At 37.5% G+C, this 15,753-nt stretch overlaps 1 protein-coding gene across 1 annotated transcript; it reads left to right on the top strand.

Moving 5' to 3' along the window:
• The first annotated feature begins 9,248 nt into the window (after window positions 1-9,248).
• LOC133032917 (uncharacterized) lies at window positions 9,249-14,238 on the top strand. Its single transcript, XM_061107387.1, has 5 exons — window positions 9,249-9,564; window positions 11,263-11,375; window positions 13,327-13,397; window positions 13,538-13,624; window positions 13,716-14,238. The coding sequence occupies exons 2-5, from the start codon at window positions 11,276-11,278 to the stop codon at window positions 13,992-13,994; spliced, it is 537 nt and encodes a 178-aa protein (XP_060963370.1). The 5' UTR covers window positions 9,249-9,564; window positions 11,263-11,275; the 3' UTR covers window positions 13,995-14,238.
• The last annotated feature ends 1,515 nt before the right edge of the window (window positions 14,239-15,753 follow it).

Below are 15,753 nucleotides of genomic sequence, written 5' to 3'. Positions count from 1 at the left end.
CACTTCAAATTTCTTATATTGATAACTAATCAGATTGTAAAGAGTTTTATTTAGGGCATAAAACCTAACACAGATATGTTTTCAACATCTCGCAGAACAACGAAAAACAGCTATTCTGCCTTGATCTTCTGGAGGAAAAGCGTGATCAAGCGCACTTAAAAAATGTGGCTTACCAGCAGCGAACTGTAAGATACTTTAACTCCAAGGTGAAAGTAAAAGTCCTGCGAGCAGGAGACTTGGTCCTTAGAAGGGTAATGCCAAATACCAAAAACCCGTCACATGGGGTCTTTGGGGATAATTGGGAAGGACCATATCTCATCATAGAAAAAATTGGTGATGCCACATACCGACTCGCAACACTCGATGGAACTGCAATTCCACGAGCTTGGAATGGCGAGAGTTTAAAATTATATTATCAATAGTACTCGCATTATTAAACTATGTTCACTCTTGTACTTATACTTAGATATTTTTCATAAAAAAAAAATCCTAAGTATAGGGGGGTATATATGCCACAAGGTACTATTGATTATATAAAGGAGATTGATTCATGATTGTTAAATTTTCAAATTTTGTCAAAGACTTGTAAATATTTCTACTTATTACACCAAGCTGTAATTAAAGTCGCATATATATTAAAAAATGCGAGTACCCGTGTACCGCGAAAATGTTAAAGGATAATTATCCCTGCGAGGATATAAATTTGTCCAAAGTAAAAAACAAATTTGTCTAAGTAGAAAGCGCGAGTACCCCTGTACCGCATAATAAACTAAACAAGTAAAATTAAAAAGCACAACAGTTTTAACATAGAAAAGTCAAGCATCTGGAGCAACAGGAGCAGTCTCATCCGCGACTTTGCTGACAACCTCGTTCTCGGCTTCCTCAGCATCCGCACCCTCGACCTCTTCAGGAAGGTTCCCTCCACCACCTTGAGTTTGAGTGGGCGACATAGCGCGAAAAGCCTCGGCCATCTCAGTAGCTTCTGCTCCGAGGATCGAGAAGTCGAAGTTTGGGACTTTGGAAAGAGTGGTGTAAATATAATCAGAAACTGCCTGATCATATTGTTTCTTCCCATTCTCTTTCTCGACCTCCAAGTCGCGAGTCATCTCCTCGATCTTCCCCCGAGAGTTCTTGGCCTCGAGCTCAGCCTGCTCCTTAGCCTTGCAAATTTCTTCAAGCTCTTTATCCTTTCTAGCTGCCTCTTGCTTCAGCCTCTTCATGTTCTCCTGAAGCTGGGCATTGTGCCTCTTCAGCGAGTCAGCTTCCTTCGAATCAGCGGCAACAGCTTTCAGGAATAGGGTCATCGACTGCGAAGCCAACTCCACAGAACGCAAAACAAGCTCCTCAGAAGGGATCTTCTCCGCCTTGGATATGAACTCCTCGCCCACGAACTTCTCCTGCATAGCCAGGAAGTCGCGGGCTCGGACGGTTGGCTCGATCAGAACTTTCTTCCCCTTGTCCTGCGTGGTCTTAGCCAGTTTCTTGGAAGAATCTGCGGCAAGAGGAGCCACCACATCGCTCTTCCTCTTCAGGGCAACAACGGGCGATGTCGTCGCTGTTCCACTCTTCGGCTTGATTTTAAGGACGAGCGTGGACTTCAGAAAAGTCATCTCTACGAAGATAAATAAAAGATAAGTATAAATAAAATTCAAGGCATCAGTTTATAACATGAGATAAATTACCTGAGACTGGTCGAGAAGTTTGCTTGGAGAGGCGTTTGTCTATCCACTCTTGTTGTCTCTCAGACGGTTCTTTGTATACTGGCTCTCTTTGAAGACTTGCGTTCTCTGGAATCAGCTGATGTTCTCGCAGCTTGACAGTCGTACACAGTAATCGCCAGTCGCGATCTTGTACCAGAAGGCTCCCAAGGATTTCGGCTATTTCTCTACGAGTCGCGTCAAGTGCCGGTCGAGCTGGTCTATCTGCGAGAACAAGAAAGAGCGAGTTAGCATAAGATCTCAAAGTAAATCAGAAAATGCCTAAGTTAAAAAACACGCGACATACTAGGTCTGCGATTAAAGTCAGTTCTAATCCCAGGGACTTTAAAGACGTAGAACCACTTTGATTTCCAGTCCCCCATGTTCGACACCATTCCTTCTACTCCATTGATTTCAGAAGTCGCCCATTTGCTAAAGCAGTAGAAACCGTTATGAAGGCCTACGCTTTTTATATCGTAGAAATAGCTGAACTCTTCTACTGAGGGAGCCCTATGAACGTACTCCATATACATTGCGTAAAAGGCTAGGGCTGTGCGATAACTGTTTGGAGTTAGTTGGAAAGGTGATACATCGTACCGTTTAAGAATGGCTGCGATGAAAGGATGGAAGGGGACTGATACCCCACATCGGAGAATGGGTATTGAGACTACCACATCCTCTGTGGGAATAATCGCAGGGTTGGTAAAAGGGAGATGCGCCCTTTGGGTCGGTTTAGGTCGCTGAAACGCAAGTCGCAGCAGATTTAACCTCGTAAAGGTAGTGAAGTCTGATTTGGTAACCCTCGAAATCAGATCTTCGCACGCGAAGGGCTCGTTCAGCTGGGTGTCGTCGACCGAATCAGTCCCACTCCCTTCCGCCTCTTCTTCATCCTCGCCTGATTCGCGAGCTGGGGTCGTCCAGTCATCGTCCATCTCCTCGACTTCGACGTCAGGAGCATGCCTCGAGTGAATAAGGTAGTCGCGGGCCGACACCGTGGACTCACTGTCTCGAATGTCGATGGTCCCAAGTTCGGCAAGTTCCTGCACCATTCTTTCGATGTTTGCAGAAGACATCGGGCCTAGCTCTATTGGTGCGGCCTCCTCTTTTGAAATCGAAGTTGGGAGGAAGCTGTCTTCCTCCTGGTCATCGTCGCCATCGAATGCATGGCCTCTCGAGCCGAGCAGTTGGCTATCCGACAAGTCGCTCATCTGAAAGATAGAAGATCTTTTCAGCATGATCAATGTGTGAAAAACAAAAATAAGTGATCTCACCCGCATTAAAACTATAAAATCGCAGTTGCTAGAATGATCAGCATCCTTACGAATGCTGACCACCCCATTTGTATGTGAGTTGAGATGCGAATAAGTCGCGCATCCTGGGCCAAGTGATATATCTCCAGAAACAGCTGGGAGAAACTCAGTTACTCAAGGGGCATGCGTTCTCAAGCATGACCCTGAAATTACTGAGTTACTCCCACCGTTCCGAGACTACCTATCAGCCAAGGAGTACGCTCATTTGAATATTAACGCATGTCGCAAATGGCTGGGTGTATCACAGTATCTCAAGGGGCATATAATCGCCTATATGATCATTAGAATACTGTGACACACCCACCATTTGGAATAGCGATTAATACTCTCGCAATTCAACTCACAGCATACAAAATCCTAAAAGATCTAGCCAATAATTAGAAGTAAATAAGTTCTGTCAGTGTGCGAGTATTCGAACTGTTCATCCGAATACCCGCGAGTATTCAAAGTATGAAACAGCGCCTATTTAAATATTTCTTATACAGTATGCGGTTATTCCAATTTACAGGTCATTTTTCATAGGATTACCCAGTTTTTTATCCAAAAAACGTAACCTCATACATATCCCTTACAAACATACATTCCTAAAAAGCCCCAAAATACCAAAACCCAGAAGAAACACTCTTTCTCGAACACAGAAAACAAAAAATGCAATGGAACTCGAAACTAACCTTTAGTTTTTGGCAAGTTGTTCCTGCGATTGCTCTCGATTACTTCTGAGATTGAGGATGCTTTAGAAGATCGGTAGAAATCTGGGCAAAAGGTAAAAACGGTTTTGAAGTCGTTGTAAGGGAGGGAACAAGGAAGTTAAGAAACAAGAGAGAAAAATGGGAATTTGATTCGTATCAAAGGGTTTAAATACCCATATCCCTCACTTAATGGGATCACGACACGTGGCAACCAGAATACATAAGGTCGCCCAATCCAACGACCAACGATGGCCACGCCTACACGAAAACCGAGGAGTTTTAGTGACGTGGCACCATAAATGCAATAAAAGGTAATAATTACAGCCGTCATTTTTCGAAACCCTCGATGGGACAACCAAAAGGTCACCTCCTCGTGACAACCCTTCACCTGTCTCTCGAGCAATAGTTTCCCTCTGTGACCGCACCTGTCACATCGCGAAACTAGGGGCATGTGTTATAGTGAGATTTCTCTCACCTAGAAACTCGAGACCAGACTCCTATTTAAGGGACACGTGTATTCAGATTTCCAATGAAAGCTGAAATGTCCGTGAGAGACTTCTCGAAGTTTCAACCTCGCCCAGGATAAAGCCAGCGAGTATGACCTAAGTCGGATCGCATAACCGTAATTCGCATTATGCAGGGTAGACCCAATTCGCATGTGCCAGGACATATGCGAATATCCCCTCTATACTTATGCGAAAGCATAGAGACCAACTCTCTATGATGCGATTTGGTCCCAATGACCCAATAGCCCTGACAAGCCGATATGGATTCGCATGTCTAGGTTCTACCAGCGCGACATGCGATGTCTACAAGAGGCAATTTCCTAAGGGTACAGACGTTCCAAACGTACTGGTGACCCTGCGAGCTCATCAACGGAACATGAACAGTCAACTCGCAGATGTGGAAGACGCATACGTTGATGGACTTGATAACTGTCGTTCATTTATTAATGTTAACGTTGCTTGGGTTTAATTATTGCAATTCAATATGTAAATAATGGATTAACAATGAATGTGATCCTTATGTAACCGATTGGACACCTGCTTTGTATATAAAGAGGTGATCCACCATGAAATGGCACCTACGAATCCCTTGCTACAGTGGACTAAGCAGATCATAATCTGACTGAACCACTATAATTCTCTGTTTTATTGTTATTTTCCAACTTTCGTTGATTGTTTTCCCATTCCCAGTCGAGTACTCGCCATTTTAGGTTGAATACTCGCACTTGTCTTTACACATAAAATTCTCTTTGATATTAACAAAATAATATAATTTGGTGTTGCGAAATTCACTCGACAACAGGTCCTAAATCTATTTCTCGCTTTCGTAATGTTTTATGTTTTAATAATGGACTTGAAGTCTCTCGTGTTGGTCTTAGTGGAGGTTTAATGTTACTCTGGAAGATGATGTAGATGTAACCCTTTTAAACTATAATATAAATATGTTTGATTGTTACATGTCTTGTGGAAATGGCCCAACATGGCACTTCACTGCCTTTTATGGTGCCCCGGCTGTCCATAATCGTCTCCATACATGGATTTTGTTAGAGAGATTAAAAGATGTTGCCCCATTGTTACCTTGGATAGTCATTGGTGACTTCAATGAAATCCTATCAAATCACAATAAATCAGGAGGAGCTTTACGTAATGAGGCTCAAATGGATATGTTTAGAAAAGTTCTTGACCTCTGTCAACTACATGAACAAGCTTTTGATGGTGATCAGTTTACATGGATTAAAGGAAGGCATACAATTGATACTATTAAGGAATGCTTAGATTGGTGTTTTGCAAATACTATGTGGGAGGGTACTTTTCAATCAATTATTACTCACCACCTTGATTATTACCGTTCGGATCATCGTGCTATAGCAGTTCAAATTCTTCCTTTAAATTCAACACACCAGCAGCAGCAACAGCGACCAAGGTGCTCTCGGTTTCGTTTCGAAAAGCTTTGGTTACAAGAGGAGGAGGCAACAAACTTGATTCAACAAAATTGGCACCAAGTTACAACCGGAAATGTGGCTGATGTTTTTGTCAATAACCTTCAAAGGTGTGCTGAATCTCTTCAACAATGGCACCAGCAGAAATTTGGCAGCTTCAAAAAGAATATTTCACGAGCCCAAAAGAAGGTGAAAGACCTCAACAATGATAATGATCGCTCCCCAACTGTTATCCAAGAACTGAAGCATCATGAAAATGTGTTAGATGATTTGTTGGCTCAAGAAGAAACCTACTGGCAGCAGCGATCTCGTGTAGATTGGTTGCAAAATGGTGATCAAAACACGAAATTTTTCCATGCTTATGCTTCATCAAGAAGGAAACACAACACCATCAAATTTTTAAATGATGACCGTGGCATTGCTGTCCACTCCAAGCAGGGAATGACTGATATTATCACAGCTTATTTTGGTGATTTATTCAAGGCTACAGACGTGGACTTAGATGCTTTAACCCACACAATTGCAGCAATACCAACAACAGTGACTGCTGCCATGAACGATTCGTTAATTCAACCTTTCACTTGTGAAGAAATTTACAATGCTCTCAAGACTATTAGCCTAGACAAAAGCCCGGGTAGTGATGGTATGTCAGCTATGTTCTATCACAAGTATTGGTCAATTGTTGGTGATGTGGTCACAAAAGTTGTCTTGGGTGTTTTGAATGATGGGTGTGATATGGAATCAATTAATCATTCACTAATCACTCTCATTCCTAAGACAAAGACTCCTAGTGGTATGGGAGACTTCATACCCATTAGCCTGTGTAATGTCATATACAAGATCATCTCCAAAACTCTAGCCATAAGATTCAAGGACATCCTTCCAGCGGTAATTTCAGAAACTCAAAGTGCTTTTCTCTCAAACCGTCTTATCACCGACAATATCCTTGTGGCTTTTGAGTTGATCCATCATTTGAAACATAAAACAAGGGGGGGACGAAGCTATTCAGCACTCAAGTTAGATATGAGCAAAGCTTTTGACAGAGTTGAATGACCCTACATACAAGAGGTTATGCGCAAAATGGGTTTCCACAACAAATGGATCTCATTGATCATGGCCTGCCTTCATTCAACAAGGTTCTCTTTCATGCTTAATGGAGAAGAAGTGGGGTTTGTACAACCTACAAGGGGACTTCGGCAAGGTGATCCTTCCTTATTTATTCTGATTTGCTCAGAAGGGCTTTCCAGGCTATTACAAAGTGAAGAGCAACTACAGAACCTCAAAGGCTTACGTTTAACACGACACGCACCATCAGTTTCACATCTTCTCTTTGCGGATGATAGTCTCCTTTTTTGTGAGGCAACTAATAATTCAGCAAGAGCAATACAGAGGGTTTTAGACATCTACCATAAGGCTTCGGGTCAACTACTAAATACATCAAAGTCTGTTATGTCTTTTTCACCCAATACCTCACAAGCAGCGAAAGATTATTTTCACCAAATTTTGGGTATGCCTATCAGTGAATGTCATGAACGGTATCTGGGTCTTCTAGCTTTTTCTGAGCGTGATAAGAAAGAAATGTTTAGTGATGTCAAAGAACGAATATGGCAAAAGCTCCATACTTGGAATGAAAAATTATTTTCTGTAGGAGGAAAGGAGGTCCTTTTGAAAGCGGTGGTCCAATCAATTCCCACATATGCTATGAGTTGTTTTCGTTTGCCATCAACTTTTTGCAACCAACTTGAATCAATGATGGCAAACTTTTGGTGGGGTTCTAACAAAGATGGTTCGAAGATACATTGGAGAAGTTAGAAATTGTTGTGTAAGTCAAAGTTTGAAGGTGGAATTGGTTTCCGTTCTTTTGTGCACTTTAATAAAGCTCTCCTTGCGAAACAAGCTTGGCGAATCTTTGAAATGCCTCATTCTTTGCTTAGCCGTTTGCTCAAACATAGATATTTTTCCAATAATAATTTTTTGGAAGCTAGACTTGGGCATTCTCCATCTCTTACTTGGCAAGGTATACATTGGGGACGTGAATTATTGGTTGAAGGTTTACGACACAAGATTGGCAATGGCTATAATGTTTTAGCTGGTTTTGATCAATGGATTCCTGGTCATAATGATTTCAAAGCAATCAGCTACACAGGCCCTCCAACTCTACCCGTGGCACATTTTATCACTGAACAAAGAGAGTGGAACATTCCACTCTTAAATGCCTACTTCCAGCCCATTGATGTTGATAGAATTGTGACGATTCCACTTAGTTTCTTTCCTTCCAATGATCGCCTCATTTGGCATCACACAACAACGGGCTGCTACACGGTTAATTCTGGTTTTCATTTGACCGAAAACTTGGCTAAAGCAAGGGAGACGAGTGGCTCTAACAATCATACGCATTAGTGGAAAATGTTTTGGAGTTTAAGCTTACCATCTAAGGTAAAAAAATTTGCTTGGAGGGTAATGCAAGATGCACTACCAGTGGCTACTAGTTTATGCAGAAGGAAAGTTATAGACTCCGCAACTTGTTCTTTATGTCATAATGCATGGGAATCGGTTGGTCATGCCATGTTTAATTGCATCAAAGCTAAGAAAGTTTGGAGAGAAACTAAATTCACAATTGATCATTCACATGCTGCAACTATGTATAAGGGTGATTATTTAATTCACTTGTCCACACTTCACTCTAAACAGGACTTAGAATTAATTGTATGCACTATGTGGGCTATATGGCATGAGAAGAATAAGGTGGTTCATGGAAGTGCTTCGAAATCAAGCCGTGACATTGCTGATTTTGCAAGTTTATATCTGGACAAATACCACCGGTCTGGTAGGAAAAACCAGTAGCAGTATACTGTCTGCAACACTACTGCTAGCTCTGTCCAAAATAGACCTGCTGTTCAACACGATTGCTCTCAGGTTTCATGGTCTCCACCTGCTGGTTTAGGTCTTAAAATGAATGTTGACGCGACTGTAAACCAGGAACACAAAATTTTGGGGGTTGGTGCTATTATTAGGGATGGCAATGGTAATGTTGTAGCTGCTTTTTCAAAACCTGTTCAGGGATGTTTTCGGTCTGATGAATTGGAGGCCAAAGCTTTATTCCATAGTCTAAATTGGGCTAAACAATTGCAGCTTCAAATAACACATGTGGAAACAGACGCCTTACGTGTTTCTTCAGCCATTAATTCTACATTACGTAATCTCTCTAGTTTTGATGACTTAATTATGGATGTTTGCTATCTTTTATCCTTTTTCTCGGGAGTAACTGTTTCTCATGTTAAGAGAAACGCTAACCAGGCTGCTCATGGTTTAGCAAAGTACGCTCTTGAGTTGGATGAAGATATTTGTTGGATGGGTGAAATCTCGAATCCTATTTTCTCTGTTGTTATAAACGATTATCAGTTTTAATAACAGTGAAATTTCTCAAAAAAAAAAATTTTTTTTTTTTGTAAGATGTTCTTTCAAAATACTTAAATATTTAAGAATAAATTTAATTTAGCTTTTTTTTTTTATACTTTAAAAAAAATTTAAACCATAAATTAAAAAAAAAAAATATTAAAAAATAGTCTATAGGTTCCCTTTAATTTAATACAAGATATAATAATACAACATATTTTAACATTTTTTTTTTAAAAACAAAACCCTAAAAATCTCATCAGATCCCCTCTCTCACTCTATCGAATTCTCTCGCTCACCTCATCCCTCTTTAAAGCCGCTGCCCACTGCTCAGAGAGTGGACGACGCCGGTGATTCGCTGCCCAGCGATTTGACGACGACGGAGACGGCTTCTCCCCTACTCGCTGACGTCGACGGCCATCTCCTCCCTAAGTCGCCGACGGCATCTTCACCAACGACGGAAGCGACACAGCTCCTCCCTCCCCAACGACGACACATCTTCTCCCTCGCAAACGGCAGCAACTCAGGTCTTTTAACTTTCTCTTATTTTTCCCAAAAACCAGTGACTTAATTAGGTCATTTTTGTCCCGTAATCTGTCTAATTAACTTGGGCAAAAGATGTAATCATAATAGTTAATTTGATGAGTTGAAAAATCAGAATACATATTTGATTGTAAATATATGTTTTTGTGTTTTTCAGATATTAAATTGTGGGTTGGAATGAACTTGCTAACATTTGACATCATACATTAAATTGGAATGAATTAGTGTCAAAATTAAGTGTTTTCTTTAGTTTTTTGTATTATAGATATATGTAAATAGAATATAAAAGCGAGTTGCCAACCCCCATGAGCTGCTTGGTGCAAGACTTGACTAATGATCAAGCACCAAGCATGCTCATGTTACAAAATACCCCAATGAGGTGCTTGGTGCGAGACTTGAAGCACCAAGCATGCTCATGTGACAAAATGGCCCTATGTGCCATGGGGCAGCACGCCTAATATAGCGGTATAGGAGCGGAGCAGGGTCGGCGACTGCTCTCATCACTTCCTCTGTAAAACCCTAATTATCGATCCTTCTCTTTCTCTTTCTCTATTCCAACCATACCTTTCTCTCTCTACAATTTTCGATCTTTTATCCAATAGATCCAACAAGCGTACTGCTTTTTCACTTCCTACATCTCTTTCTCTCTACTGTGTCTGCTTTTTTTTCGTTCTTTCTCCCTGTAAATTCAAATTTTTGAATAGCTTCAATATAAAATTAAAAACCCTCTTTTTTTTTTTCCTTGCTTTTTGCGCGTTTCCTGATCTCCACCACTGCGATACAGGTGAAAGTTCTTTATTTTATTTTTCGATTTTAATTTTTATTATTTATTTTAGTTTTAGCTTCATATGTATGCTTAATTTGTTTTCTTCCCTGTCGTAGGTTTTTTCCTATAAATATGTGTGTATGTATGTATGTATGATTGTAAGAAATTTAGGTTATAAACACATATTGGGATTAGGGGTTTTATCTCGTAAAGACATGGATTAGAAGTTTAATTAACTTATTTTTAAGTTGGGGGTTTTAGTTTTGTTTGTCTCAGAATTATATCAGGCATTATTTATACAGTATTCAAATGTAGCTTAAGGTGCAAGTAATGTTTAGTTGCTTGGGTTTCTTGGATAGAACAGTTTTGGGTGGAGAGTCTAAAGCCAACAGTGAAGCTAAATTTTAATGGAGTGTGCCTTTTGCAACTTTCTGTTTACTCCACATATCTTATTCCAGTAATGATTTTCGTCTAATTGAACTGCCACTTTGAAAGATTTTCTTTCGTGGTTGATAAAATTTTTGGTTTTGTTTCCTTTATTTTCTTTCGTATCTCAATGTAGTTACTGCTGATTAGCATTTTGTTTGTTAAACAAGAAAAACTTCAGTTGAATGAGAATAGATATTTACTTTTTTCCTTTGCAGACGTTTAGATTCCATTAATCTATTTTTTTTTTTTATTTCAATCGTTCTCATAAATGCATATTTATAGATTTATGCTCTAATAAAATATTAAAAATAAGAGAATTAAGGAAAAAAAAAAAAATTTGGAGAGATTTTAGAGTGGCACGTCACTGCCTCTTTATATATATATATAGATAGATTAGTATCCTTATTTCTTATCATTCATGATTATCAAATCCTGTAGTGAAAGGTAGAAACCCTAATCTCCCAAATTTTCTCCATTGATTTTTCAGTAACGCAGGCCTGATGGCTCCTTTCAAAGGCAAAGCAAAGATGTCCAAGCGTGATGAGGGAAAAGACGAAAGAATAGACCTGAAGAATATTATGAAAGATATTGAGCTTTTGGGTATTTCTTAATTTCACCTCTTTCCTTTAGAAAAAATTTCATGAGATTCATATGATTAGTGGTTACTGAAGACACCAATTTTACTCTCTTAGTCTTGAATTGCTCATAATGTTCCTTTTGCATTTGTTTATTCAGTTTCTAATCATAACTAAATTTTGTTGACCAGGCATAGCCAACTGAGAACTAAGAAATCTTCACACACTGTGTTTTATTGAATTGGAGCAATAATAACTTTATTAATTATGTTTTAGTGGAAAACTTATTTGAAAGAACTAAGGGTTAGGTAATGGGATTATTAGAAGTATTTTAAGTTAGAGGGGATATGCTGCGCTAATTTATCAAGAATGTGCTTATTGAGATGCAACACAAAGTGAGTTGATCTCTGTTTTCTATTAGATGTCATATTCTGACTTAACATAGGGGCCGTGATGATCCAGTGGGATTAGGTTGCTCTATTTGAGCCTCCTAGTCTTTTTTTAAAAGATTTTCTTCTAATTTGATTGTAATTTTACCTCTATGAATAAAGTTGTGATTTCTACTCCTTTAGGATCATATTCATGTCATCTTTATTGCTGAGGAAATCAAAAGAAAAGTGATTGATTTTTTTCAAGAGACATAAACTTTTGTTGCTTAGTATGTATTTGGACCAACTTGACCAAGTGTCATAATTTTGTATATCAGTGCCCAGAAACGTTGATTACTTCCAACTTTAATTTTATATAACAAAATGATTTGTTTATTTTGCTCTTATTATTTGATAAAAATCTTTAGTTGTGGTTACTTCACTAAGAAAGAAAATATTACCTTTATAACAAGTAGCCTGCTTTATAATATGATGTTCTGAACCTGATGTACAGTCTCAGAGCTTTACATAACTATAAGATGCTGAGACCAGTCACACAGGAACTATCTTCTGCTGTAGTTCACAGTAGTGAAGATTTTTTTTTTTTTGCTTCATTTTGCCTTCTATGACTAGCGTGATTAACCTCAAAGTCATTAGTTAGCAGCATCCTTTAATTATGATAACATTCTCTCAGAAGTTAAACCTTAAAGATGTAATTGTTATATTTAGTCATCGTGTTCTGTCATTGTTATATCTAGAGGCATTTTTTCTGAGTGGATCCTGTCTGTTCTTGTTTCATCTACCTTGCTATATGTGAGTGGGCTTATCCCCTCTTTGGTTTATGTGAGTTGTTATAAGTAGGCTATCCTGTCTGTTCATTTTCTTTTAGTATATTATGCAATAGCAATAATTTGCGGCTGGATTGTTTTAACGTTTTTAGAGAGAATTGGATTTTGGTACCTTGGTATGTTCTTCCATAAAGATTTCTATTAGTAAGTTGATTATTTTGTCTAGTGTATATTTGTTTCAAGGTGCCTGCTGGGGCTTACTAGGTGGATGGTGCTTTCTTATTTCGCATTGTATTGTCAGATGTATCCATTTGTATTGGTTCAGCAGAGGGAGTGTGATTATCTTGTACAAGAGTAGAGGATGAAGGAATATCTCTTGAAGATAGATTAGAAACTTCTAACACTATTTTGTACGTGGTTTGAAATCCTTAATATGATAATTTTCAAGTGGAGAAGTGTTTGTTTCATCAAAAAAAAAAAATCACATTTTAATGTTTCATCAAAATGGAATGTCCTGGCAATCTTGTGGCTTTTATATACACCAGTGATTCATATGGTCATATAACTGTTTTGCTTATACATATTCATTAACCATAGGATTCATGGGGTGTAGAAGTTTCTGATTTGGGAGGCTGACTAAATATCATATCTAAAACTAATCAAGTATTTTTCTTCTGATTCTGGTGTCTGAAAAGTAATTAGATGGATTGATAGAATACCCATGAAATTTTCTTAAATTACGTATACGATTTGTCATTGTTCCTGTCTTCTAATTTGTGCAATATATAAAGTTTTCCTAACCTCCATTTTTCCATGTAAGGTTACTCGCATATGACATGGAAGGAGAAGAAGGAATTTGAGAATAGGAAGGTGGTTTCCCTTGGGGGAAAGGTATGGTAAAGATTTTCCTGTTTTATTCAGAGAGCACTCAACTTTGCTCTGAGCAATGCTTTGAGTGTTTTTATGTCTAATGTCCAGTAAGTTTGTTTTTCTTGAAAAAACGCTCAAATTTTGTCTTTCTCTTGGGACAGCCTTCAAAACAACAGAGATTACCTCTTAGTGTAGCAAAACCGAAGATGAAAAAACAGAAGGAAAGAGAACAGAAAATGCTTCAAGAGGTGATTGATTCTCTCTCTCTCTCCCTCCCTTGGAAATTTACTGATTATTGCAAAAATATAGCTCTGGTGCTAACTGCTGTAGTTTTTATAGAGGTTGATTCTCGGTCGATTTGGTGGGAGTTCTAGTAGGAACTCTGGCAGTGGTGGGAAAAGATCCGATGTGAAGCGTCGTCGGCCAGAGGACAGAGTTCTGAAGTCAAGTCAAGGTGTTTTTAGAAAAGGTGTACTTGATGTGAAGCATTTGCTGAGTCATAATCCATCCAGAGCGACTGAACCTTCCACTCAGATGTTCAACAAAGGAAGAAAGACTGGAAATGGAAACAGCAAAGGGAAGAGTGGTGGTATGAAAATGTTGAAATTTAATTTATAAGTAAAAAAAAAAAGCCAGGATAATTCTTGTTTATGCATGACAAAATTATATTAGTTTTTAATTTACCTTTTTATAGCTTTAGAGGGATCCGTATTCTCTCTCAGAAAGAGAGATCAGTATTTTTTTTCTTTTGTAACTTAAATGGGAAGTATTGGTATTCATCCAATGCAATCCACACTTTTTTGGTCAAACAACATCCAATCCGTACTAAGTGCGGATTTTATATTTTAGATCCAATTCGATCCGCATAATAGTTTAAATTTAATCCAATCTGCAATAGTGCAGATTGGATCGGTTATTTTGGATTGGTTGTTTTTTTTTTTTATGATAAATTATTTAATATTTTATAGAAAAAAATTAAAAAAGACTATTGTTTCTTAATCTCTAATAATAATCTATTTTCATCTCTATTTATATATAAATCAAACTAATATACATATATGTCAATATATATGTACTCATCTTTAAATTTACACTAAAATATATATGTATTCATTACTAAAATAAATAAGTTAGTATATATATTTAAATTTATGTGTATGTGTCTATGTGAATAAGAATAATTTTTTTGGTGTTTTTTATTATAAAACAAATAAAATACACCAACTCAATATATTACTAAAAAAAATTAATAAATTAGAAGTTTGTGTTTTTTTGTAATATTAATAGAAAATTAATATATATTATATAGTGCGGATATTCGATCAGATACTTAGCGAACACCTTTAATGTGAACACTCCTAATGAGAAGTACACCTTTGATTGGGGGTTCATATATTATGTCATGGATGATTATCAACTTCACTCTAAAAAGTGGAGGGTCTTATTTAGCTTTCCAAGAATCAAAATATATATCTTTATATATTAAAAGTACCTATCTAACGGTATTTCTTGGTTTGACAGAATATACTTTATAAATAAAAGAATATTCTGTTAAATTTAACCCAAAAAACCATCCACCATTTTTTTTTTCAACTTTCCTTCTAACGCCATTAACTTTTCTTTTCGTTTAATCGTTTTCTCACTCTCAATTGGAGTCGACCATTGAAAACACATGAAAAACGAAACGAAAAGAAACGAAAAGAAAAATTGGAACGAAAAGAAAAATTACTAAACAAGAAAAGAAACGACAAGAAAAATTGGTATTTTCTCATCTCAGTGTTTCTCTGACGGCTGTGATGGAGTGATTGAAGCTCTCTCTTCAATTGATTTTGGTAATATCACATCCCACTTTTTATTTTAATAACATTTTTCACATTTGAATTTTTACACCGTTACAATAAAATTTTCATAATTTGGTACAAAACAAAAATCCAAATTAGCTTAATTTTAATATATGAATTGGGTATTGGCTTGTTTTCAATCCCAGAAAAAAAAAATTGAAGCCTGTTATATAATTATTTTCTTTTAGATGATTTAGTGTTTGTGTAAATACATGTGTTAAATTCCTGTGTTTTTCAAATTTTTACTCTATTTTGATTGCATCCGATCAATTTCAATTAATTTTAGATTTTTTGTTTGATTATTCAATGATTACAATTTACAACAATTATTATTTAATAATGGAGATCATAAACACTCCATTAAAGCCTATAACATATATGAGAAGACAGAAGAAAAACAGTGAGGAATTGGGTATGGTGGTACCAGACTTGAATGAGCCTTTGTGTGAATTAAACAATGGAAAACAATCACCATTGGACAACACTCAAACTCCTCAAGGTTCCAATTTTTACTCTAAATTCTGTTTAAGCATTTT

This window comes from Cannabis sativa, unplaced genomic scaffold (genome assembly GCF_029168945.1).
Source record: "Cannabis sativa cultivar Pink pepper isolate KNU-18-1 unplaced genomic scaffold, ASM2916894v1 Contig1, whole genome shotgun sequence".
NCBI classification, from domain to species: Eukaryota; Viridiplantae; Streptophyta; class Magnoliopsida; order Rosales; family Cannabaceae; genus Cannabis; species Cannabis sativa.
This window is presented reverse-complemented; position numbering and strand designations above follow the sequence as displayed.